Below are 26,776 nucleotides of genomic sequence, written 5' to 3'. Positions count from 1 at the left end.
AGCTCACTTTCATGACCTGAATCATCTGATATTTGCCTCATAAAAATGGCACACAAATTATATATTGCATATTGGTCTTCTAGAGGAAAAAATCCCTTGCTAACATACAACTGATAAGATAAGCAGGCATCAGCAGAAACATAAATGTATAATTTAAAAGGTATGTAATACATGAGGATTTTAAAAAATCAGATGGCTCAATGTTAGCAAAATAGTTAGCTCAGTAACTACATCAATGAAGCACTCATTCTGTAAAGGTGCCTTATGCATAAAAATACTTCTTTGTTAAATATGGACAGATTACTAAAGCTGTCTATTGTGCTTGGAAGCACTATTGTTGGAATAAAAAAAATGAAATTGTATGAAAACTATAAAATTCAAAATCATAAAATTGTTTAACAGCAGAATTCTAATCTTCATATTTTTCCCCATTATTTTACTTGCATTAAAAAAACCCTAGATATGAATACATCATTATCCATTAAAAGATATGACAACCTTCCATCAAAACTTACAAACACACACAATATTCTTTACCTGCAATTAAAGCTGAATGCATGCAAAACATTTCTCTGAATCTTTTACTGAAACAGATAAGTAAAAACAAGCAAACCACACACTGAAAGAATGACTAGGTAGTGACTAGACAAACTCTGTTAATTTATCTTAGGTTGGATGAGGCCTCTTCCCTGTTCACTCTATTTTTCCCTACCACTTTTCCTTAGCACAAATAGAAATAATTTCCCGTTTATATAAGTCATATAATAGCATAACTTTGAAAAGCTTTTCATTAAAATACTAAAAATTAGGACTATATTAAAATTGGAAATAAAATTAGAACTTAATAAGGTGCATAAAGAATAAAACTACAAATGAAGTACCTTCAAAAGGATAGAAATAAACTATTAATTATTTTGTGATCTTTTCTTAGGACCATATATTATGTTATTAAACAATCTGCAGATATATGACACAACATACTACTATTTTTAATTAAGATAAAATAAACTATTAAAGGTGCTTAAGGCATTAATGGTAGTTTATGAGAATTTATATAGATAAAAATTGTTTAACTTAGAAGTAAACAATAAACTTCCTCAACTATTAATTGTTCAGCAATTACTTGTTCAAAGTCTGTTTGAAGTAAAACAAAAGCTAGAGGGGTAGAATATAAAAATGTAAGGTAAATAAATGTTCTGTTAAGTTTCTCTTCTTCCTTGTGAGGAACTGAAATTATATTTGACTGATAATAAAGGTGGACAATTTAAACACTTATACTTTAGAGAAATCAGGTGGAATAGAAAAGAATTTGAGGAAATATGGGAAATCCACTTCAGTCTTGTGTCTAGTGTAAGGGCCAGCAAAACAACTAAAAAGGACTTTGAAAACATAACTAAAACATTTACTGTAGATTTACTAGATTAAGAAGTGCCTTAGTGACACTGCTTAGGGTAAGATTTACAAAGTACAGACTTCAAAGAGTGTTTACTTCAAAGTGTTTACTCACTATACTTACGTTCACTCATTACTTAAGTGTTACATGAGACACCAAATAGAAATTGGGAGAGGATGCAGAATCTTATACTCCCTCTAGTAAGCTCCCTAGAGAGGCAAGCTAATCATTAATATAGCACAACAACCAGTTGGAAAGATCATAGGGACTAGTAAGTTCTTCAACTTAGGGAAGTTCAACTATTAGGTATTCTGACAAGAATCAGCTCAAGAGCCTTATGCTGGAGAAAATGTAGCATAATCAAGTCCTGAGACAAAGCTCCACAATTTACAACTCACAGGCATCAAACGAACAACGTGAACTATGCATCCCTTGCCCTTTCTTCTGAGTTTTTATTGTGTGAATTAATGTACAGAGGAGCAGCTCACATGAGCTGGACATTTACAGAGGCATAACCATGAGAGGGAGTTTGGAGATATGCAAAGGAATGGATTGAATGAAGAAATTTTTTTTTCTTCTTGTATTAGTATAAAATAGCATGGATGGACACACAAGTCTAGCCATGGTTTAGAGATTTCATGGAAGATAAATTTGGACTGAATCTAATAGATGTGAAATCAAGGAGGAAGAAAGTGGAACAGAAAAGTCAACAGAAGTATATCTAAAACAGAAAAGCAAGAAGAGATAGGAGTGTGTAGTAAAACATGGTAGAAAAATAGTGACAAGGACACTTTGAACAGAGAGCACTGCAGAGGACAAAGAGACCAGAAAGGGTAGTAGAATAACTGAATCCCAAGGCAGTCAAAAAAGATGCTCATGTGCTAATTTAGCAAGTAATAACAAGAGGTGAAAACGTTAAGGAATGCAGGGTGGTTAAGCCTTGAAATCTAACCATCTGCGACATGGTAATGCAATAATGCACATTACCATACAGCATGGAAAACAAAATTGATGAGTTTATCAAAATAATGTATTTTTAAATAGGTCAGTCATTATCCCAATAATACATATAGATCTTTAGTATAAGTAATGGGAACATAATTGACCTTTTCTTGCCTCTGTGTGGCAGGTGTTATCTTCCCCTGTAAACTGGATGCAAGTCAGGCGTCTTAAATTAAAAGATATTACTGAAAAATAATTACATCATTTTTATTCAAAATTACTACTTTTATTTTCTAACCAGGAACACAGAAACTAAACCTAAACATAAGCCTCTATTTATTAAAACCTTCCTTCATAAATTCATTAAAAAATAATATCTCTTCACAGGAAAACATATTATCAAGCCAGGGACTAACAAGATAACCTCAATGTAATTTTCACCCCACTTCCCTTTCAAGTCAAACAGAAGAAGGTGTGAGCTGGTATGTTCCATGTTCTAAAGTCTCCAGTCTGGAAAACCAGAATCCCTTCTAAATAAGCTGGTCGGTACTCATGCATGTTCAGACTCTGCTGGTGTGTGAATACAGAGACCAAATTATCTGTTTCTTGCTCAGCCTCTTGGTATTCTGTAATAATCCATTCTCTTTGCTCCTACATCTCCTTCCATGCAGCTGGTGGTTATGCGGATAGCTGTGGGTTAGGAAATAGCTTGGAATGACAATTATGCACCACCTGAGCTTTCTGTGACTTAAAGTCCAAACTTCTCCCATAAGACTGTGGGCACAGGAATTGTGCAACCCAAATCTTCAGATATGGGTGGAGATGAACAATCAGTGGTAGCTACAGCCAACATCAACTGTTCAACCTAGAGCCAAGCTGCATCTCCAATCCAGATCCTTAATGCAGCTGAACAGTGACTCCTCTTGAAAGCCTAAAAAATATCTGCATAGCTCAAATTCCTTTCATGTGTTACATGCCTTACTGCTCTCAGTCATACGATAATCTCTGTATGTAGTCTATAAACTGATCCTTAACTAACAGCACCTTTTCCTGAGAACACTGTTACCCTATGCAATGTAACACACTACACTTCAGTCTCAAAATTTTAGTCTGTGTACTACCTGGCATGGCAGATGACTTTTTAAGAGTCTTTTGTTAACGTTATAATTAGGAACCTTATAACAGACTATGAAGCTTCAACACTGTCCACACTTATCACTGTGTTGAACAATAAAAATGCCTGACCAAACGTTCTGGCTTAAACCTTCTGGAAAGAACTTGATCATTATTGACCAAAACTTCAGGTTGCATTTAGAATAAATGTCCACTAAGTAAATCAGTATAAATACAGTAAAAATAGTATAGTATAAATATGTCAGTGGAATTTGTCTCTCAACCTCAAGTTCCTAATTTGCTTGATATGTTTCTATTTTTTTCTGGATCTAAGGACAGTGTTTTGATTATCTGTATCAAGTAGGTGAGAAATTTAAGCTCTGTAGTCACAAGAAGCAAAAATCTATTTTTACGTCTTCAGAAAGATGGTGCACATGAAAAATCAATAGGAAGAAAATGGCTACACCAGTTCAAATAAAAAATGTGCTTCAGTCCATCCAAGCTGGCCACTAGCTGCTACCTAGAAGCATATATGGAGAGCCAAAGCATAAAGTGATGATACCCAGAATACTTTCCCAGCTGGAAACTCTCTTCATATGTAACAGTCCTTCAAGGACACCCATAGCTACACCTTAATGTCAGAAACACATAAAAATCCTCCCTGAATATTTTCTAGAACAGTACAAATAGATTAAAATGGCTGCAAATCTAGACTTTCACAAATTATTTTTTTTTAATTCATTGTCTTAGGTAACGTATACGTGACAGACCATAGGTGAAAGAGAAATTCACTTTCAAAATAAAACTATAAAACAAATCTGGTCTTCTAAACCATATATAATGTCTTGAACCAAAGATTACTTCTCTTTGCTCACTGTGATAATGAAAATGAAAATATAATCCACTAGTTCCTATTGTAAGTGCTTCTGTCAAATTTCAGTCATTTGTTAGGCACAAGAAAGCCTGCTAATTAGCTTAATCAGTGGTCAAAAATATTAAATATTGTATTGGCCAACACTGCTAAGAGACTTCACAATTTCATGTTATCTCTTATGACCATGTGATGTAACAAACAAGGACTCCCCAGAATTATTCTTTTCCTGTGCAGAAATAGAAGGCAATGAATAGAATTCATTCAGTATGAATTCCACAAATGTTAAGAGTTAGGTAGAAAGCTAGAGCCAGCTCTAGTTCAGTATAATAAACAAAATGTAACTGGACACCGCTCAGTGCTTTTCCTTTTGTTAGGACATTTTCATCTTTACTGTTAGCTACCTACACTACTACAGCTGATGCTTTTGTTTTTCCAACCTGCTGTTGCCTTTGAGGCAAAAAACCCCTCCAAAACAACAAAACACTATCTTTACTCACAAGATTAAGCTAAGAAAATCAACATGTTTTGTGTTAGAAATTAAATTCAAGAGCAAAGAAAGCATTTTAAGAAAGGGCCTTTTACAAAAGGTACCATTAAAAACAGGATTTTCTGTTCATCAAACAATGACTGTCTTCTCCAGCTATTGAGACATACTTTGGTTCTCTTTTTCTTCTCTGAATTCTGACCTACAAAATTTGTATGTATATTCAGTTTGAAAGCGATGGCTTAATCCACTACCAGTTAACGGTAACTACTGTAGTAATCTTATGACAGTGTAAGTAGTGGGACAAATTAACAACAGTACTACCTTTTATATCTGATTATTTAATGTTTAAAGGATAACATTCAAATATACAATGATAATTCTTGTCACATTTCTTTTGCAAAACACACAATCACAGTTTGTGATGAAACTGCTCACTGAAAACTTAGTACGTTTTCCTACATTTATACTTTTCCCCTATATTCAGACTTGGCTAGGATACCCTCTTAAAATATACTTCAACAGATCTTGAATGATTTGATAGACTTCCAGGTAGGCATTCATTTATATAGAAAATGTATTTAAGTTGTCATAAATATGCATTTGTTTTGATTCCAAATTCATAGACATGCCTATGGCCAATAAAATTAGTAGTCTAAAAAAGTGAGAGTTGAATTACATGCAATCTACGATGGTGTACGTGCCTTGTTGTCAAAAAAATTTGTTTTAGTCTTCAATTCAGTTATCAACTCAAAATTTTATAAACAGAAGAAAGCAAAAAAGCAATTAACAAACCTGAATGCACAAACATACTAAATTATAATGTCAACAACAAAACAAGGTTTGATGCAAAACAAAACACAACAAATGTCACTAACATTTGGTGAGTATTATGGTACATTTACATTAAGTTGTTTGTCAGGGATAAAGAGGTGATTGCCAAAGGAAATTTTCTTGTATTGTTGCTGCATTCTGATATTGAAGGGAATACTACATCTGAAAGAAAGCTGTCATCAAATTCCAACTAGGAATATAGTTCAAAAATTTTCTTCATTTTATCAATACATCGTTTATGTATCATATATCATATCAATCTAGGTTTGCTATCTATCTGTAACTCTGTCTTGCGTCCCTAAATGGTGTGCAAATTTTGTCCAGGAAAGAGACAATGACTCACCTATATTTTGCAGGCAGATAATTTATTTTCTTGGTAAGTTAAATGCAAAGCAGCTCAGTTAAAGTGCTTCCTTTACTTTAAGGAAAAAATCTCATAGAAATCTAATTATATTTCTACTGTTGTGTTACATTTGGGAGCCAAGCAGTTTTTGGACAAAAAAGGCTCTTGCAGCTGAGGCTGTCATTTAATTTAAGGCAATACTCTTTTCTTTCCTGAAATTCAGAGATTTGAAAGTTGTTATACAACACAAAGTAGTTAGTTTTGGGAATAAAATTTAATTTTGGAATCCCACTTTTGAATATTTTTTACCTATTTTTACTACTATTAAGTTAATACATTTTTAATTATACCTTTGTATAATGATATTTCTGCATATTATAATTAAACTTTGAATTTTCTGAGCCATACTTCTTGAGAGACAAATTAAAATCCCATATATACATTCCAATATAAATGTTAACAATTAAATCAGTGTTTAGCTGTCCATGTGACTGGCTAATTCAGACACAATTTACACTGAGTTTTTGCAGCCCTTATTGAAATCTGTAGAGTAATTAAATTGTAAATGTTTACATAAGGAAATCAATGACTCAAATTTGAAATATTGACTAACGCTACCAGTTCTTCCTCTTTAAAATCTCCTTCAAAATAAAATAATTGGATCATGATAAACATTTCTTTGTATTAAATTATAATCTTTAAAACTGCAAGACAAATAGTGCATCCAATTAATTAGCCAGTTAAGGAAGACAGCTGTCCATTCCTGTCATACTAAGGTTTTTGGTTACAAGTGTGCACAGTGATTCTTAGCTTGCTTTCAGAATTTCTTGGACAGCAGCTCATTGACTTTTAGTCTCACGCATTGTAAACAGAACCCTTAAATGGTCAAGACTTCACAAGACATTATCAGCTGATGAAAACAGTTTCCCCATAACTCTAATCTACTGATTTCATGAGTTTCTTGTTTTCAGTAGCAGGACAACGCAATTTAGGATGATGAGAAGAGTTATATCATTCTAATTTACTTATTACACAAGGGTCTGCATTTCAGCAGCTCATCGTCTTGAGCAATGACCCACATTTTGAACGTAAAGCACAATGAATTGTCCTTTTAAGACTAATGAGAAATTAGAATTTCACCCCAGGAGGAAAACACAGAATATAATAACAGTTTACTTGCAAACAAAAATGTCTTGATTATTGTATTAAGAAAGTTTAAGAAGTTATGTAGCATTAAAAACTTTACAAGGCATTTTAAATCAATCAATTAAATCAATTAAATAAATCAATTAATTCACACTTCTCCTAACTGCTTTTGGAACAAAAATAAATAATGACTTGGCAGAAAATATATCCCTGGGATGATCCTTATCATGTTTATCGCAATCTTTTAGTATCTGTTTATTTTACAGTTTTCAATGTGTAAAACAAATTTGCATATTGATCTAGAGACAAGGAAATAAAAGGTTCTTTCTGAATGTTTGCAGTTGTCAGCTTCTAAAATCTAATCATAACATAATTGTTCAAAAAGCTTTAACTATCAAGTTTTTGAAACTTGTAATATCTGTAAAAGCATGACCACATTACCATTCTTTATGTCTTTCCAAACAAATTGAGGTATGGTAAGCACGGTGTCCTTGTAGTAGAATTGTTTTTCCTTTGTAAAAGATTTTAAGCTTCTTTAAGAAAATCAAGTAAATAATTGAAGGGTTTCAGCTTTTTAATTTTTTTACTCTAACTAATAAAATCAGGAGACTGTGCTGAGATCTAGCGGCAAGTAGTTTGATGTCCTCAGCAGGACACCAAAAGTCAGAAGTAGTGCTGTAAATTCAGTGTGGGGCTTCAACACTGTGCTAAGTGTGGCCTGCATCTCTGGGGCTTCCCTTTGATGCAAGTGCAGTATATTAACTGGAAAAGCATTCACTTTTATTTGTCTGTACTGTCTGCGACAGCAATATCGCCTCATTTAGGCTAGTTCAACATGAAAATGCACAGAGAAGCAATCTGCTACAAATTAGCACAGCTCCCCTTTCATTTTACTAGCAAGTAATTGGAAGGGGTTACAAAAGTGTAATTTATCAGATTATATGTGTTTATCTTTTTGTGGGGACAGCATGCCTTTGGTGAATTTTCCTACAAACCCTGAGGGAATAATCTTTCCTTGATGTCCATTAGATCTGAAAGAAAACAATGACGCCTGTGAAATACAGGAGTATAATTTGTTGGGTTTGAGAAGGAACAGTTTCCCAGACATCTAAAATGGTATTAATGACTTTATTAGAACCTTACCGTTCCTTGGAAATGCTTTTGCTCTCTCGTTTCCAAATGGTCTTGAAGTCACTACAGAATTCGTACCACACTGTGAAAATGTAGTTTGGTGTGATCTCCTTCTCGCCAGGTTTTGGCTTTATCCCAAAGTATCCCACTGTTTCTTCAAAGCTGTAAGGGAGGGGGAAAAAAACCTGTCAACACACAAGCCCACTGGGGAAAGTTTCTTTGAGGGCTGGTTCCTGATTCAGTAATCAAGGCTGGTAATTACCATAACCTCCCTTTAGCCTGGGAAATCACAGCAGCAATTCATGCTGATCATGACTAACCTTCCAACACCTACCTTATTCCCAGGAGGAGAACTTACAGCTGCATGAGCCATCATAGAGATATGTCACGCAGACAAAACATTGGCATTCAGTTTTAATGAGAAAAACTTATTGCATTTCAGGAAATGCTATATTGTATCTATTTCTTTAATTTTCTTCTGCAACAGTCCATGAAGATCTTGCTCTCCCTTCCCCCAGTAGCACTGTTTTGCTTTCACCAAGCTTAATCTAGCTTCCTGGGCTGCTTCCTGACATTCAAAAGTAACATCTTTTTAGCAGTAATTTTAAATATTGAATGTTTAATTAGTAATTGAAAAACCTGAACTCCATATCCTTAAGTCAACTGTAAACTATGTGTATCTCCATACCTTGGAGAGTCTGCTCTGCTTCAGAAAGGCTATAAAGCAGGTAGAACATGAAAGAGCCCATGCCACAAAACCTAGGTTTGTAGCTAGGTAGAAAGGCAACAAGCCAGCCAGCCACACTTGTCAAATGAAATTAAGAGATAAAGTCCCAGCTGATGTTAGCCAATAGTTCAGCCAATTTAGGCACCTTTTGATGGCGAATGCAAACAGTTCACCTAAGACTTTAACTGCATTTGGGACGTGTCTCTCTCTTTCCTGACTGTCTATGAAGATGGAACTAGGTGCCTCAGGTGGAGTGACTTTGCTCAAAAAAGTAACATAAGAAAACAAATTACCACAGATCTACCTTTAGTGATCACGAAGAAAAAATATTGTCAAGAAGTTAAAAAAAAATTTACCTCAGTCATTTTATAGCAGTTCTATAGCTAACACAATCAGGGTTAAAAGCAGGTCCTTCACTCTCATGAAATCATAATTTGCTAAACAAAATTTATTAGAAATACTAACTTATTAAATAGTTCACTGCTGACCTATAAATCAATTTATTTTACTTCTTACCCTATTTTGCCTCCTCTGGCCTAAGTAAGGCACAGATATTCAGGCAATAAAAACATCAGGATTTCACTGATTTTTTAATATACTGCATTCAATAGCCTAAGTGCTGAAAACACTCGGTGACAATGAAATAAATTTTTACTACATTAAGTAGTTAATCAGTTATCACAGTATTCTGTAAAACTCTGATTCAGTTCAATGCTGACACTAATTAAAACCTCAAATATAGTACACTGTTTGGCTAAAAACACAACTGAAATTTTTCCTGGAAGACAATATGAAAATTTTTCAGAAAGCATATTACTTTTTTGAAGTACAGATCCTTTTTCCTATGTAATGTAATTCCTAAGATCAATAACATCTTTGACCAAAATAAACTGTGAAAAACACTTGTAAAAACCTTACCATTTTTGTGCATTTTCCAAACTGCTCTCTTCTTTATTATGCTCTTCTTTAGCTGCCATTGAAAAACATTTCAAAGATATAAATTACTGTCTTAGTGTTCTAGAGATCCCACAGATTAAACATCTCTTAGGTTCAAAATTGCATAGGTTATATATTACATACAATAAAAGTGATGAAGATTTGCTAATTTTCAATTTTTGTTTATTTCATACCTAAATGAATGCTTCTAATGTACCAACAAAGTGTATTGGATTTGAAAAGTCATTTAAAATCCATAGTGTAATAAATGTTAGACATTAATCTGAACAAAAAGCAAACAATTAAACTTGACTTTCAGATTTAAAAAAAGAACATTAAGTTGTGCATGTTTCTTTATTGCTGCAGACCAGAACTTACAAATTTAAACCTGTTTTTGCAGCACAATTAATTGGAAGTTCAATTGGAATTGAACAGGTACCAAACACAGTTAACACCAACTGTTCCATACAGCTATCACATTTTGTTCAGGAAGCTGGAAAGTGAAAACACATGTACTAAGTTTTAAATGTATGGTATGTACATGATTTTTTTGAAAAAGCAGCCAAGAGTTTGAAATATGGTTAGTCAATCTGAGCCCCTCTGTTACAGAATGCTCACACGAACTACTTAAAAGGATTTGATTTTCAAAGGATGGGCATTCTCTACTTTTGAGACTGTTTCCTGAGCTGGATACTCAAGAAAAAGCACTATTTTTTTTTCCAGAAAATGTTGATCACTTCTTCCTAGTGCAGAGGAGCAACTTTAGCTGTAGCAGAATAACACATATTTAAAGCAATAAAAAATTATTCTTATTCCACAACAGAATAATCCTGTAAATACAAAGGTTAATATAAACAGAATTCAGACACATTATATAAAGTATGTTTTTGCTGCTCAAGTCTATAGAAGAGCATTGGCTAGTTGAAATAAAGTTACAAACTTGAGTTCATGGACAAGGCCACTGAGAAGCTGATCCTGAATGATTCCATTTCAGTGTAAGGCTACACAGAGGTTTGTATTAAGATGGTTAAAGCAATTTAAAAACTGGATTACTTCAGAATATTTTCCGCTAACAAAACAAATTTATTTCAACTCACATGTTTTCTTGTACTGGGCAAGTGTGTTGGATATAGTTATTCAGATTATTTTGGTATAGCAAAAGCCAGAAACAATGTTGTGTGCCCTTTGCAAGGAAAACAGTTCTATACTGTTAAATTCTGCACCTCAAATCTTGGTGGCAAGACAGCTGCAACTGAAATAGACAGAGTAGCTCTGACTCCCACCTCCAAAACAAAGCATGAAAACACAAAACAAAATCCCTAATGACATTCCTCAATGAGCTTTATAAAGCCTGGAGAGAGCCTGTTAAAACTGACAAAAGGTTATTATGACATTTTCTAGGCTCACAATAACTCTTCTAGTCAAGACTAAAACCTCTTAAGTAGTCATACTGAAAGGTAGTCAAATGATGAAAGCCACCCTAGAAACATATTAGCCCCTTAATCAAGGGTTGAGGAAGAAAAGTATATTCCTAGAGGTTCAGTTGGGTTATCTTTTTCCAAAGTGACAAATGTCACATTCTATGACATCACCAAGTAAGAAGAAAAAGCAACATGAGACCTTAATTTCTTGTTCTTTTTAAAGCATGAAGACATACCACCACTTGATAACAGAGATCTAGACTTAGAGATTATCCATTGCTGCTATACTTGGGTATCAGAAGCTGAACTTGGAAGTCCTTATAGCTAAAAGTATACCATATATATTTCCACCCTCAAGTACTATCATTGTACAAGGGAAAGGTTTTAATAACCCTGTTTAATCAAGGACTGTGTAGAGTGGAAGAAAAAGCTCAAAGGTGGCCTTGTAGGTGGGTAATAAGACTAGAGGTAAAAAGAAATATAGATGTTCTCTGTTTTTGTACAAAATTCTAGACATGCTTAAACTCCTAGACGCTATAGTTGTTTGAAGAACACAGGATCAGCAGCAGGATGAATTTAGTCTTCTTTGGTTTTCATGTCAAAAGGTCTGTTACCAGTGAAACTTTCTGAATAGACTTAATTTTAAAGAAATGCTTTACTCAAGACTTACTGGACTACAAGTAATAATACAGAATGCAAAGTTTTCACGTAGGTACATTTATAAGTACATGGCAGTTCTTTGAGCTGCAAAGAACCATCATGAGCAATGTAATGAAATGTGCTTTCCTTAGGATTGTTACTTTAGAGTCATGATGGGCTGACCTTGGTCAGTAGCTATGCACTGAACAGACACTCACTCACTTATCTCTGTTCCCCCACATTGGGATCAGGGAGAGAATAGGAAGAGCAAAAGCAAGAAAAAGTTACAGGTCTAGACAGAGATAGTTCAACAAGTGAAGAAAAAGGGAAGGAAAAAAAAAACACGTGACACAAGGGCAATCACTCACCACCTCCTACAAGCAGATTGATGCCCAGGCATTTCTGAAGCAATGACTACCTCTGCCAATATCCTTTCCTCTTCTTTTTTTTTTTATTGCTGAGCATGACATTAAATACACGGAATATCCCTTTGGTCAGTTTGAATCAGCTATTCTCTATTCAGCTATACTCTTGCCCACCCCTGACCTACTTGCTAGGAAAACAGAGTAAGAGAAAGAGAAAGCCTTGACAACGTGCAAGCGCTGTTCAGCAATAGTCAAAACACTCTTTTGTTATCAACACTGTTTTAGCCACATATCCAAAACACATCCGCATACTGGCTGCTATGAAAAATATTAACTCCATCTCAGCCAGAGCCAGTACAACAGTACATAACTACACAGAAAAATTAGTGTAAACGAATGTGAAGATTTAGATCAATTGGATCATTTGGACAGTTTTAATGCATAAAATCAAGTCTATGTTTATTTTTACTATATGCAAGGTGTCCAGCCGCTTGACTTGTCATGTTAAACAATCTATAACGTAGTATGAGGTTTTATTGTTTACCTAATGATAACAAAGCCAACTGCATCTGGCTGACAATTTATACAAAGTGTTCATCAATATCATCATCTGTTTAATCTTTTTATTACTGGTGTTACCTCACTGTCTAGAAAAACATAGCATCCTGCATAAAAAGGCCATGAATAGAACACATTGCAAATGTTATAAATGAACAATTTGTATAATATAACACGTGAAAACATATTTCATCACATGACACTGCCAGAATCTGCTTTCTTGAAATGTGAATTTTAAAGGAATGGAAATCACAGAATCACAGAATCACAGAATAACCAGGTTGGAAGAGACCCACCGGATCACCGAGTCCAACCGTTCCTACCAAACACTAAACCATATCCCTCAGCACCTCGTCCACCCGTGCCTTAAACACCTCCAGGGAAGGTGACTCAACGACCTCCCTGGGCAGCCTGTTCCAGTGCCCAATGACCCTTTCTGTAAAGAATTTTTTCCTAACGTCTAGCCTAAACCTCCCCTGGCGGAGGTTGAGGCCATTCCCTCTTGTCCTGTCCCCTGTCACTTGGGAGAAGAGGCCAGCACCCTCCTCTCTACAACGTCCTTTCAGGTAGTTGTAGAGATCAATGAGGTCACCCCTCAGCCTCCTCTTCTCCAGGCTAAACAACCCCAGCTCTCTCAGCCGCTCCTCATAAGGCCTGTTCTCCAGCCCCTTCACCAGCTTTGTTGCTCTTCTCTGGACTCGCTCCAGAGCCTCAACATCCTTCTTGTGGTGAGGGGCCCAGAACTGAACACAGTATTCGAGGAGCGGTCCCACCAGCGCTGAGTCCAGAGGGAGGATAACCTCCCTGGACCTGCTGGTCACGCCGTTTCTGATACAAGCCAAGATGCCATTGGCCTTCTTGGCCACCTGGGCACACTGCTGGCTCATGTTCAGTCGGCTGTCAACCAACACACCCAGGTCCCTCTCCTCCAGGCAGCTTTCTAGACAGACTTCTCCCAGTCTGTAGCACTGCACGGGGTTGTTGTGCCCCAAGTGCAGGACCCGGCATTTGGCCTTGTTAAACCTCATGCCATTGGACTCTGCCCAGCGGTCCAGCCTGTTCAGATCCCTTTGCAGAGCCTCCCGACCCTCCAGCAGATCGACACTTTCACCCAGCTTAGTGTCGTCCGCAAACTTGCTCAGGGTGCACTCGATGCCTTCATCCAGATCATTGATGAAGACATTGAACAGGGCTGGACCCAGCACTAATTAATCAAATTAATAAACTTTTTAAAATAAATTAACAAATGTCAAGTGCAAATAAACCAGTATTTATGAAAATGCACATATAAATGCAAGAGGATGTAAAATCAGAAAAAGGATCATCTCTATTTCCTTTGTATTTTTCATTATCAAACTGGAATATACTGTATTTTGAAAACATGGCTGGGTTAACAAGCCTAATTATGGTACTGAGTATGGAAATTGAAATTTCGGAATTGTTAAAAACATGGAAACTTAATTTCTAATTTAGTATCATTTGTTACTGGGATGAAGTTCACATAGACTGTATCCAATTTTAGGACTGTTTTATTTTTTGAAAAGACATCCTATTACAAAGCATATAGAAACAGAGGGTATAAAAGGTCTCAGAAATTAGGTAATCCCAGTAAAAATGAATTGTGTAATTTCAGATATTTATAATTTTCATACAAATTTATTGAATAGGCTTTCTCAATAAAATTCAAGTTTTTAGAAAATTTTGAAATTTCAGAAATTCTAGATGAGGTGTGTATCCTGTTCAAGGAAGAGAGATACTCAAGAGAAATATATCTATCTAGAGCTGTGCATAAAATCTGATTTTTTATTTGCTATTTCTACATTATTATATTGAGTTACTTTTAATATAACTGTCTTTTGAGAAATAATGTTACTTTTTAGTTATTTCTATTCAAAAGAGTTCTTATCACTTAAGAATTGACTTAATATATAAAAACAGCAACAGAAGAGAACACAACATGTAAAATATTTTCCATTTAATTTCTGTTCTTCATTTAATTTCAAATTTGAAAAATACATACTTAATATGACTGCAAATTATTTCACATGGCTGCAGTCCACCATTTTCATGCAGGAGCTTTTTTGTCTTATGAAAATTTTCTTTTTCAGAAATAATAAAAATAAAATAATACATAATATAGAAGTGTTCTACGTACAGATTCCTAGCAACTGATTTTTATAATATGTATTACTTGATTAACTTCCTTTAGCTAGTTACTAACTTCTAAATAGTAGGCTTTATGAACTCATGGAATTCAACAGACAGCCTGGAAATTACATGTAAATATTTCATTGTATGTCTGATGTAGCTTTCCATTCCAGAATATTAGAATGAAAAAAAATCCCCAAAATAAACCATCCCACATCCATCAAGAGATCGATTGATCTTCTATCCTATCAGTTAAGCAAGGTCTGGAAGCAATGGAATCAATGAAACTTGGCCTACTGTGGATCTGTATTTAGAGTTAGTTTCCAGATGGATTCATTAATGTTTAATTAAAGGGCTAAGTCCATGATACAGCCCTTCTCTCCTTAGAAGGCTAATAAGGTCACTCTTGTCTATTTAGCCATATATTTTTATTGAGGTTTTTGGAGCTTAATATCTCTGTCACATGTGGTCAAAATTGGCCAATGCATTAAAAATTACTGGCAGGGGAACAATCACTGGGCAGAGTCATGTCATAAGCCTCGTTTCCTTTACCTCTTCTCTATATTAGAAAATGTCCCATTTTTAACATGGGATTATGATATGCGATTTTTTTTTTAGATGGTTTAAATACTGGTATAGACATCTTAAATCCTTTCAAACAACATTCAGAACACTTGCTGCCATGAGGTCTTAATCACACTTCTCTGAAACAGTCCTTATAAGATTATTTTCCTTTGCAATGGTATAAATATTGTTTTTAACTAAGAAATCCACGTCTAATGATGATAATGTGCAAATGTTTCTATACTAAAAAGAGTTTCCATGCAGTCTTGGGAACCTGCTTAAACAAACAAGTTTCCCCACAGGTAATCACGAATATTAGTCACCAACGTGTATATTAGGTCCTGAGCAGGGACTAATTAATTAACATTTACTATACAGAAACTGTTAAACATTACAAGTTTCAGTATTTTTAATGTTGCCAACCCATAACAAATTGTAAACATTTATACATACAGAGACAAACAACACCAGCAGAACACTCTTGAGCAACACATTCGAGAAAGCATTTATTATGATAGGTAATAAAAGAATGTTTTCTTTTAAAAGTGATAATCCTGTGTACAAATGTGCCAGGAAAAGTGTTGAAGGTGATTTTGCCAGAATATTAGAACTAACTATGAAGAAAAAAATTTATATTTATTTTCATAAAGTCATATTTTTCAAAATGTATGTTGCCAAGTATGATACTTCTACTGTATTCTGTGAGAGTAGATTTTTAAATGAAAGCTATTTTTTCAGTTAGTTTCTACATAAAAAACCAAACTTCATTATAATTAGAACTAACATTAGTCCTTGGTGCGTGCCAGAGTTATCTTTGAGACGACTACGTACATCTAAACAGTTTATGGAACTGAAAAATTAGATCTAATCCTTTCAAATAGAACAAGGTTAAATCCAATCTGTTCTGTGTTTGGGAAAATTTACGATCCAGATTATCCATACAATCTCTTGTTGTAAGCACAAGTAAAAACTTTAAGGATTGTCGCATTCTTGTATCAAGGATAATACTTCTAAATAGTTGAATGATTATTAAAACCAGTAAGAAGCAGGAGGTCTTCTCAAAAACAAAAGGGGACAAATAAAATAGTTCATTCAGTGGTGAGCCAACAGCTAATCTGGTGGGTAGCGAATGCATAATTATACAAACATAATTTCTGAAAATTGTGAAATTTATGTTCTGAAAACTTTTAGGATAGAAAAGCCATCACACTACCTCCTCCTGTGGAATGACTACAATGATTTTATGAAGCTAAAGTAATTTCTGCTGATGTACAGCAATACGTGATGTGTAGTAGCCCCACATGTTTGAACACACTAGGACATGCTCTTCTAGGTGATCCAAAGGATGGGGGTGAGGGGTTAAAAGCTGCTGCTTTGTTTTCCATACATTTTCCCCTCATTAGGATACCCTCCTCCTGCAAAGTAAGCCACTTCTGGTGGTCGGGAGCAAAGTCTCATTGTAAATGCACAGCAGGATAGTGGCAAAGCTGAGATTAATTCTCCATAGATTTATATAGACCTTTCTCACTGCTGAGTGCTTGTACTGTTTCAAAGGTGTGTATGTTGCCTTTTTTTATTGCTGGTTACTGACTTTACTCCAGCATATGGTGGTTGGCGCCATGACATAAAGTGAACATTTTATACTAGAATTAAAGTGGATATTTGACAGTTTCTGTCAGAAAGTTCAGAGCAAAGAATTTGTGAGACAAGATTTATTGCATATTTTATGTGGGACACATCTGTTCCTTTGCTACATTTTTGTTTAAATAAAAAAAAGTAATGAAGGTTCTATAAGAAACAAAGACAGTCAATATAAAGCATGAACATTATTGAAAATGAATTTAATCATTCTGACCTTCTAAAAATGTGCTGCTTGGAAGTATGACAGTCACCTTCCCCTTTTTGTTCAGTTATACAGACAGGATGGGGGAAGAGAATTCCAAGCCCAAACTGATTCTTAAATACACTGCTACGCATATTTAAGGGTAAATCGAAAAAAAAAAAGAAAATAAAATTAAACCTAAATATCAATATCAGATATTCACTTTTAAAAGTAAGCATAAATATTAAGGTAGATTTTGTCTATTTTTTCCCCAGCATTTATAACTGCATTTTAGTGATGTGAAATGTGCCAAATGAACACTCCTTGTTCTGAAAATTTCTTAGAAAACTAGAAATCAGATATAACAGGGGATACAGCAAATTTTTCCACATTTATCTGTTAACATCACTGAGCCTGACACAGTTTGGCCTCAGAAATTTAATGTTTTAGTCTTCATTGTCCCTGAATCAAAACTGAATTTGGAGAACACCTAGCAGGATCTTGTTTAAGAAAAAAACCCTGTACACCTTCTACAATAGAAAAAAATTCTTTCAATAAAACTCTGAATTTCTAACCAACAACCTTCATGGTTTTAAAGATTCATAGTCAGTATGAAGCCCTAAGAACTAGCTGAAGAAATATTAAATTTAAATATGTAGAATTAAAGAAGAAAGAACAAGTAGAAAATAAAGGAATTATATTGCTCAAAAATCATATGTCTATAAAACAGCATGTGTTTCTTATTTAACTTCTACTTAAAGAACACATCAAGAGAAAAATCATGTCTGTGGCACTGCATACCTTATACACAAGTGGCTATGATCGATTGTTAGAAATAGATATATCACAACATAGGCTCATTAATTTCCCAAACAAAAAACGTAGTCATTTCCTCTACAAAATCACAAATATTTGCCAAATGATTTCATACTACTAATGTATTTAATTCTTGTTTTTAACTTAAAATTATTCTACAGCTTAAATTTATGCAGGAAAATTTATCTAGCTACTGGACTGCAAAGCGTCTTATTAGGAACAAAATGAAAAAAAAGAGACAAACTTGGACCCACAATATTTTGCCTTCCTGCCACAAATAAAATACAGAATACTAACTTCAAAAAGTATTTTGTTAGGATTCTTTAATCAACAGTTTTATAAGAAACTCCAAACTGCATTCATATACAAGGCACACATTTTCTCCGAGTTTGCCTTCTTTGTGAAAAGCACACATAATGATAATATTTTAAAAAAGGATCTGTCAATTGCTAAGTAAAAACCCTACTATTCTCTTTAAGGGGAAAGGATGATGGGAAAAGTAAAGCACATGTGACTTTAACCAGGCCATTTAATTAATTCCTAGAAACCACTCAGTTACTACCAGGATGAGAGATATGAGAGCACATTCAAAAGAAAAAAACCCTTCTGTTAGTTCAATTTAAGACTAGGAAAATCACAAAAATTATTATTGCATCTACCTGATCTATTTTGGTTTTCACAGCTTGCTTACTTTCTGTCGTACTCTACACTGGGACCGTCCAGATTCCACATCCTCGTCCAGAGGATGCAAACATTCTTGCATATTCATGTTTATCCTCATGTAAGAGGAAAGAAGAGAATATGAGCACTACATAACAGGAAAGTAAGTGCAGCAGTTAAGCCCATGACTGCAGACTTTCTGCTCACTGCACCTCATGGCTTTTATTATTATCTTATTGCGTACAAGGTACCTCCTATCTCATGGAAATGGCTTTTACTCAGTAATAACACTAGGTACATGTAAAAGGCAGACAGAAAAAAAAATATGGATATGATGATTTGACTGAAGTCCTAAATAATGGAGGGAACTCCATTGGTAGACTTATTAGTAGAAGAGTTAAATATAACTGCAGTCATATATTTCATACGACAACTTATCTTACAACATTTTTTGGAAATGTTACAAAAAGTTTGGAGATATTTTTAAAATTTGATAAAAAGAAATTAAGTCTTGAGAAATTTACTTAATTGACGTCAAAACCAAACCAATATCAAATTACATGAAAATAAAAAATGACTGGCATTTAAAAGGCAGGAAAGTCGAAATTCCCCTACCGTTATATCAAACAGAAACATAGAGTCAGCTGGGGATTCTCTGTCTTAGGAACTGCCAATTATATGTAAGGAAAGAATCCCTGACATGGAAAGCTTAAATAAACTTAAATGCAAATATGCCTTATTCAACTCTCACTCAACTCTAAGTCAATGCTGAGGCAGGCCCTTTGTGCAAAACTCAAGGTAAGGAAACTCATTATAAACATTTACTGATTAATTGTATCTATAATTCTTTCGATAATCAAACCATATAAATTTTATATAGCAGTTTTTCCTTTTAACATTATATTCTTAAACATTTGTAGTTTCCTGCTTGGCCACAGAAGCTACAGTGTTGTATCTAGTCAGGTATCCTTGCCTGTCCTAGAGCACCAGGACCCCCTCTGATCCCACATTCAGTTCCAGGGATGGTAATATTTTGTGGAGAGAATTTTCAGATTGCAAGGCATTCTCACGATGAAAGATTTGATACACAAGATTTGTAGAAAAAGTTATATCCTAAAATACAGTAGCTGAAAATAAGTTCTTCAACAAATATTTTTAGCTAACTTCAAAACAGCTAACTTGGGAGAAAGTTTAGATAGATAAATACCTAAAAAATCCCAATGCTAAAAATTTTGGATTGATCTACATGCCACGGAAGAAGTACGGGTCCAATCAATTCCATGCACATGTCTTAAGAGAAATAAAACTACTGAAATAAAACTCCTCTGTCAAGGTGTTCACAAAGCAGCACTGCAAGGGCTCTTTGCAGGAGAAACTTGTATTTTAAACATCTTGCCCCAGCATCTGAAATATTTAGACAGAAAGATATCACAGAAGAAGTTTCAGCAGAGGTTGAAGTGACATGAAATCAGACTTTTCTTGCATTTAGAAGGTCTGGCTCTTACTCCAGCTGTAATCTTTCAGCACTGTATCACCCATATGCTTTTACTCTGCTTTTGAATTATGTTCAAAAGCATTAAAACAGGATATTAATGTGTTTGCACAGATACAAGATGTAATTGAGGAAAATGTTCAACATGCCAAAATTACAAAAGTCTACAGAGAAATTCTACATAAATGCATACCAGATTAAGCATGTGATTGTCAAAATCAGTTTGTATTATGGTAGCAGTGAAGGGTATTTCCAAGCTTAATCCAAAAAATTATGGAGTGAAATCACAGAGTAGAGGGGACAAACATAAGGTGAGAATGTCCAATGCAATGGTAGGTATTGCAGTCTTTTGAGATCAAGTGTGTTTGGACCTTTCATTATTTAAATCAAAGTGCATTAAGCTCTTTAATACAATCCTTTCCAATGCTTGACTCCGCTCTTTCTTTGCAGTGATTTCTTCCATCTATGTAAGCACTTGCTCACAGGATATATAATCTAAAGTAATTAATCATTAAGCATACTTATTTCCTTCCAAAGAAAGCTGCGGCAAGGATTTAAATTCTATTAGTTCACTGACTTTGAATATCAGCACAAATAGGGTAAGACAAGGATGTAAACAGAGCAAATCCAGATAAACTGCATACTAGTGGAGTTGAGCATAGCACAGAGAATAACGAGAAAATAAGTAGAGGAATAGAAAATCATGCAGGAAATTAATGAGAATATAGTAAAGAAGAAGAAGAAAGCAGCAGGACTAAAAGAATAGCCTAATAGGATCCACATGAAGAACCAGCACATACAACCTACAGTTCAGTTTCCCTGTAAGCTTATGACACAGACACTAAAAGGAATCCAGCAGAATTGAACAGAAAATCAGAGTTTTTATGAGAATTTAAAGAGAATGTTAGATTTCAGACAGCTGATGGTGGTTGTACTAAACATATCAGTAATTGTAGGTATAGATTTTACAACTGTCATATACATCATAATTTTTTGTATTAAATCAAGGGTATAAAACCTAATATTCATTATGTCACTCAGTTGCTATTTATGGGAAAGCCTTCTCTATCATGAAATGCCAGTGACTTTGCAGCAGCCATAATAATTCAATATAACATAATCAAATTGAAAAGAAGCTGGATGGAACTGCTGTCTCTGAGACTCTCTCCTCGTCTTCTAATAGCGGATGACACTGCATTTTTAATTACAAGTCCTTCTAAATTACATTCATATTACACAATCTAATGGAGTGTAACCCTCCAATAAGTTATAGTAAATCATGACATAATGGAACTGATTATAGCAATTTGATGTATATCAGTCTCAAAAATAATCAATTGAAAGTTTCCTGAAAAGTCATAATTTTAAGTAACATCAGTTTTCAGGGCTTTGATGCTGGTAATTCTTCTGGAAGAAACATTCAATTCAGAGCAAATTCTTGTTCTTTGAATCAACTCACTGTCAATATTGCATTAGTTAAAGGCATATGGATGCAATCACATTCCAGGACACCTTATTTGGTGTCTTATGGACCGAGTCTATTTAACTCTACAATTTTAGAGTACCGCAGCAACAAGGTTCTGTGCTTTGCAGTCTCATGCCAATTTATGTAAATCACTCTTTCATCTGTTTAAATACAACAATCTTTGAGTGATGAAAACAGTTATGACTGTCACAAACAGTTTGAAAGATTAAAGTAATTCTGCTGCTGGCATATAAAACAGCATTCCATATCTAAACACAAACTTTGCCTGGTCTGTAATGTCATTGCTGGGAAGGATAAAAAGTTTTAAGCAAATATTATCACTGCAAGGAAGTATGACATATTTTTCATGTTTGACACTGGACATAAATATCCTCCCACATTGTTTAATGTGATAACTGCATATGCGTGGCAGAGATAATAAAACATCTCAGTGAAAACAAATTAAGAGGAAAAAAGAGTTACAATAAGAAGAACAGAAAATAAAGCTTTGAAGTTAAAAGTCTTCATATTTGTACAGTTTATTCACAAAAGGAAGAATCAGTATTTGACATGCAGACAGGACAGTCACAGAATCTGCAAGAGAGTCTGAAGACTTGCAGAACTGGTTATCTTTATAGACGTGTTTTTTGGTGGACAGAATCAAATTCATAATGGCAGGTAACAGAAAACTGACTACTCTAAGATTCTTGTAAGTGCTTTTGCTCTTCCATCGTTTACACATCATATTTTAAAAGGTACTTGTTGCTGAAATTCAATGCTCTTAAAACTTATTATTGATTTTCTTGCTTCACTTATTCAGCATTACAATGTTCAAGAGCTTTAAAAATAAAATTAAACACAAGTACCATAATCAAATATGTAGATTAAGGTAGAGGAGTACAATACTAATGAGAAGACAAGTATGTACTCTTTCTGTTAATATTCTTGTGGAGAAAAAGTTATAATTTTTTTGCAGAGAAACAAGAATTTTAAATATTTCTCAGAGATTTCTGATATTTTGGGAAGTCATTACAGGCAAGCTCTACCAAACTGCTATGAATAAGTACTTAAAACATAATCTCCACATCAGTTTTAAAAACAATATAATTCTGTCAGACTATCACAGGAAATATATGCCAGCACAAATTTCTTCTTAATCTTTGACTGTATTAAAATTTATAAAAGTACCTACTGTTGACAGTAAGAGAGAGAAATAAGAAATAGTATTGCATTGTGAAAATGGTACTGATAACAGTATTTAGAGACTTCTTGACTTCTGATTCACTACTACTAAATGACGTTAGCAACATGCTTTTTACTTCATAGACTATTTTGATTGAAAAGCAGTAGAGTTTAGAATGAAAATACTTTTTTCTGCTGCAATATAAAGAAATTGTCTGGCTAATTGGGTAAGGAATTGGCTGGATGGCTACATCCAGAGAGTAATGGTCAATGGCTCAATGTCCCAATGGAGGTGGGTGACAAATGCTGTCCCTTAGGGGTCCATATAAGAACCAGGACCATCTAATATTTTCATCAATGCTATAGGCAGCTGCACTGAGTGCACTCACAGCGAGTTTGCAAATGACACCAAGATGAGTAGTGGGGTTGCATGTCTGAGGGATAGGTGCCATCCAAAAGGACCCGGACAAGCTTGAGAAGAGAGCCCAAGTGAACCTCATGAGGTTCAACAAGGCCAAGTGCAAGGTCCTGCACCTGGGTCAAGGCAACCTCCAGTGTCAATACAGGCTTGGGGGTTGAAAGGATTGAGAGCAGGCCTGAGTAAAAAGGACTTGGGGTATTGCTGGATGAAAAGCTGCATGTGAGCCAAAAATGTGCACTTGCAGCCCAGAGAGCCAATCATATCTTGGTCTGCATAAAATGAAGTGTGTCCAGCACTTCCAGGAGGGTGATGCTCCCCTTCTACTCTGTTCTGGTGTGACCCCATCTGGAGTATTGCATCTAGCTCTGGAACCCTCAGCACAAGAACCACATGGACCTCTTGGAATAGGTCCAGAGGAGAGCCACAAAAAAGATCAGAGGGCTGGAGGAGCACCTCATCTGTGAGGAAGGGCTGAGAGATTAGAGGTGTTCAGCCTGGAAAAGGCTTCTGGGATTTTCTAACAGCCTTATAGTACCTATAGGGGCCTCCAAGAATGATAATTATATTATCATCCTCCTTTATCCTGGAGAAGAGGAGGCTGAGGGGTGACCTTATTGCTCTCTACAACTACCCGGAAGGAGGTTGTAGAGAGGAGGGTGCTGGCCTCTTCTCCCATGTGACAGGGCACAGGACAAGGGGGAATGGCCTCAAGCTAAACTAGGGGAGGTTCAGATTAGATATGAGAAAGAAATTTTTCACAGAAAGACATTTTTCCACTGTCATCGGACAGTGGAACAAGCTGCTCAGGGAGGTGGCTGAGTCACCACCTCTGCAGGTGTTTAAAAGATAGGTAGATGAGGTCTTAATTAATGGGGTTACATCGGGCTGGCTACCAGTTACTAGAGAGGATCCTCAGGGATCAATCTTAGGGCTAGTACTCTTTAAAGTCTTCATAAATGACTCAGATGCAGGACTTGAAGGTTTAATAACTAAGTTTGTGGATGACACAAAAATTGGGGGGGAGATGTTGACACTCTTGAGGGTAAAGAAGTTCTGGAGAGGGATATGGAGAAACTGGAGAGTTGGATAATCACCAACTACATGAAGTTTAAAAAGGGCAAGTTCTGGATTTTGCACCTGAGACACAGCAATCCTGGATGTACATACAGACTGGGGAATGAGAGGCTGGAGAGCAGCCCTGTCAAAAGAGATCTGGGGCTTCTGGTTGACAGCAAGTTCAACATGAGCCAGCAGTGTGCCCTGGCAGCCAAGAAGGCCAATGGTGTCCTGGGGTGCATTAAGCACGGCATTGTTGAGCTGATCAGCAAGGGAGGTGATTGTCTTGCTCTACTCCACACTGTTGAGTCCCCACCTTGAGTGTGCAGATTTGGGTGCCACAGTATGAAAAGGATATCAAGCTACTGGAGAGGGTCTAGTGAAGGGCCATGAAATTGATGATGGGTTTAGAAGGGAAGGCATATTAGGAGCAGCTGAAGTCACTTGGTTTATTCAGCCTAGAGAAGAGAAGGCTGATGAGGGGAGAGCTCATCACAGTTTACTGCTTCCTCACAAGGGACGGAGGAGGAGCGGCAGCTGATCTCTTCTCTCTGGAGACAAATGACAGGACAGAAGGGAATGTCAGGAGTATGTGCCAGGGGAGGTTTAAGTTGGATATTAGGAATAGTTTCTTCACTCAGAGGGTGGTGAAGCACTGGAACAGGCTCCCCAGGGAAGCAGTAATGGCGCCAAGCCTGCCTATATTCAAGAATCATTTAGACAATGCCCTCAGACACACAGTGTAAATGTTGGGGTTATATGATGCAAGGAGAGGATTCAGTGATCCTTGTGGATCCCTTCCAACTCAGGACATTCTATGATTCTGTGAAGGTTGCTTTCCCTGGGTTAATACAACAGGCGCTACTAAGTAAAGAGAAAAAAATCAGCACCTATGAGCACCTGTAGCACAAGAACAACATTTAAAATGGAATATTTATATACTCAGGAACAAATAGGACATAGTCAACAAGAAACTCAAAGTCTGACAGCTGAAATATACTACAGTAGAGTTAATCTCATATGAAATTGTTTCACACATTTGAAAAAGCCAGGAGGTAGCTCTCCGACTTTTTAGGCAGCCAGATACGTTATGGAATCAGAAAAGTCCTGTTTATCCTCCCTGTTCTCATGTTACAGAATGTAGCAGTTTTGATCAGAGTTTCTGGCCAGTACACTTGCATATTATTTTTTTCATGACATGTCTGAATTTCTTTACATAACTCCCTCAAGAATAAAAAGTGAAGGGGGCTAACCTTAATAGAATTTATTTCTTATTTTCTTTTCCATTAGACTACCTCAGCATTACTCTATGGTGCATTCCAACAGGGAAATGAGGAAATGTGGATCTAAGCTCCTGTTCTGCACCAAAAATACATTAGAAGTGCAACAGACTGGATGCATGCCCAGGTAGCTACTGTAGTCTGGCTAAAATTATTAAGAAGGAATCACTCAAGAATAAAAATCAGATTTACTGACATTTTCCACGTGGATTTGTCTGAAAAATGCATTACCTCCTGACATAAATCTGGGGAGAGTATTATCTTGGTCTACGGGTTTATTTTTCTGTTGTACAGTCATGTGAATGCACACTGTTGATCTTTCATGTAATATAAGACATATAGCTTTGTAGCAAAGCAATGAACTTAACCAATGTTTCCTAAGTGCTAGGCTAGAATTCTAAACACAGGACAATTTATTTTACTATGGGATTAATCTCACTATTTGACAAGTCCCTCCCTTCCCATCACACTTTACCTTGGACACTGCGATGTATAACGTGCCTTTCCCAAGTAGCTTTGCTTTCCACTATTAATGACTTTCAAAACCTGGTCTGTCTTGACACCAGACCAACTGCTTCCCAAACTCTGCTGTAAACTAAATGAACTCCTTGAACAGCAAAGTCTTCATTATCAAGATGCTTTACGCTTAGAAAAATGAAGAGAGGCAGCTATGCTCTTCCTATGCTAACTGATAGGCAGTCTAAAGACTTTTTAATTCGCACATTCCAGCATATGAGGGAGGAAATTGAGACCAGATTAAAGTTTTTACATACTTTCTGACCTGGAACCAATGAAGGGGAATTTGGAACCACATTTCTCAAGATCCTGCATGAATCTGTGTTATGCATTTCCACATTTATTAAAATGGACAAACAATATGAAATAGTCAAGCAGTAAAATAAGAAACAAATTTTACTAAGGCTAGTCGCCTACTCCTGTATGTTATTTACTTTCTGGTTTGTAT

The 26,776-nt window shown here is 35.6% G+C and overlaps 1 protein-coding gene across 3 annotated transcripts in view; it reads right to left on the bottom strand.

Annotated features, from left to right (window-relative positions):
- The window catches only part of FMN1 (formin 1), a 186,915-nt gene that overhangs the window by 4,168 nt on the left and 155,971 nt on the right, over positions 1-26,776 (bottom strand). For all 3 annotated transcript variants that reach the window (XM_069858209.1, XM_069858210.1, XM_069858211.1), the window contains 2 exons: positions 9,906-9,957; positions 8,273-8,422 (listed from right to left, as the gene is read on the bottom strand). In XM_069858209.1, the coding sequence (XP_069714310.1) occupies positions 8,273-8,422; positions 9,906-9,957 (202 nt within the window). The remainder of the gene's footprint in view (positions 1-8,272; positions 8,423-9,905; positions 9,958-26,776) is intronic.

This window comes from Phaenicophaeus curvirostris, chromosome 5 (assembly GCF_032191515.1).
Source record: "Phaenicophaeus curvirostris isolate KB17595 chromosome 5, BPBGC_Pcur_1.0, whole genome shotgun sequence".
NCBI classification, from domain to species: domain Eukaryota; kingdom Metazoa; phylum Chordata; class Aves; order Cuculiformes; family Cuculidae; genus Phaenicophaeus; species Phaenicophaeus curvirostris.
The sequence above is the reverse complement of the archived record's forward strand: the minus strand, read 5'-3'. Positions and strand labels throughout refer to the sequence as shown.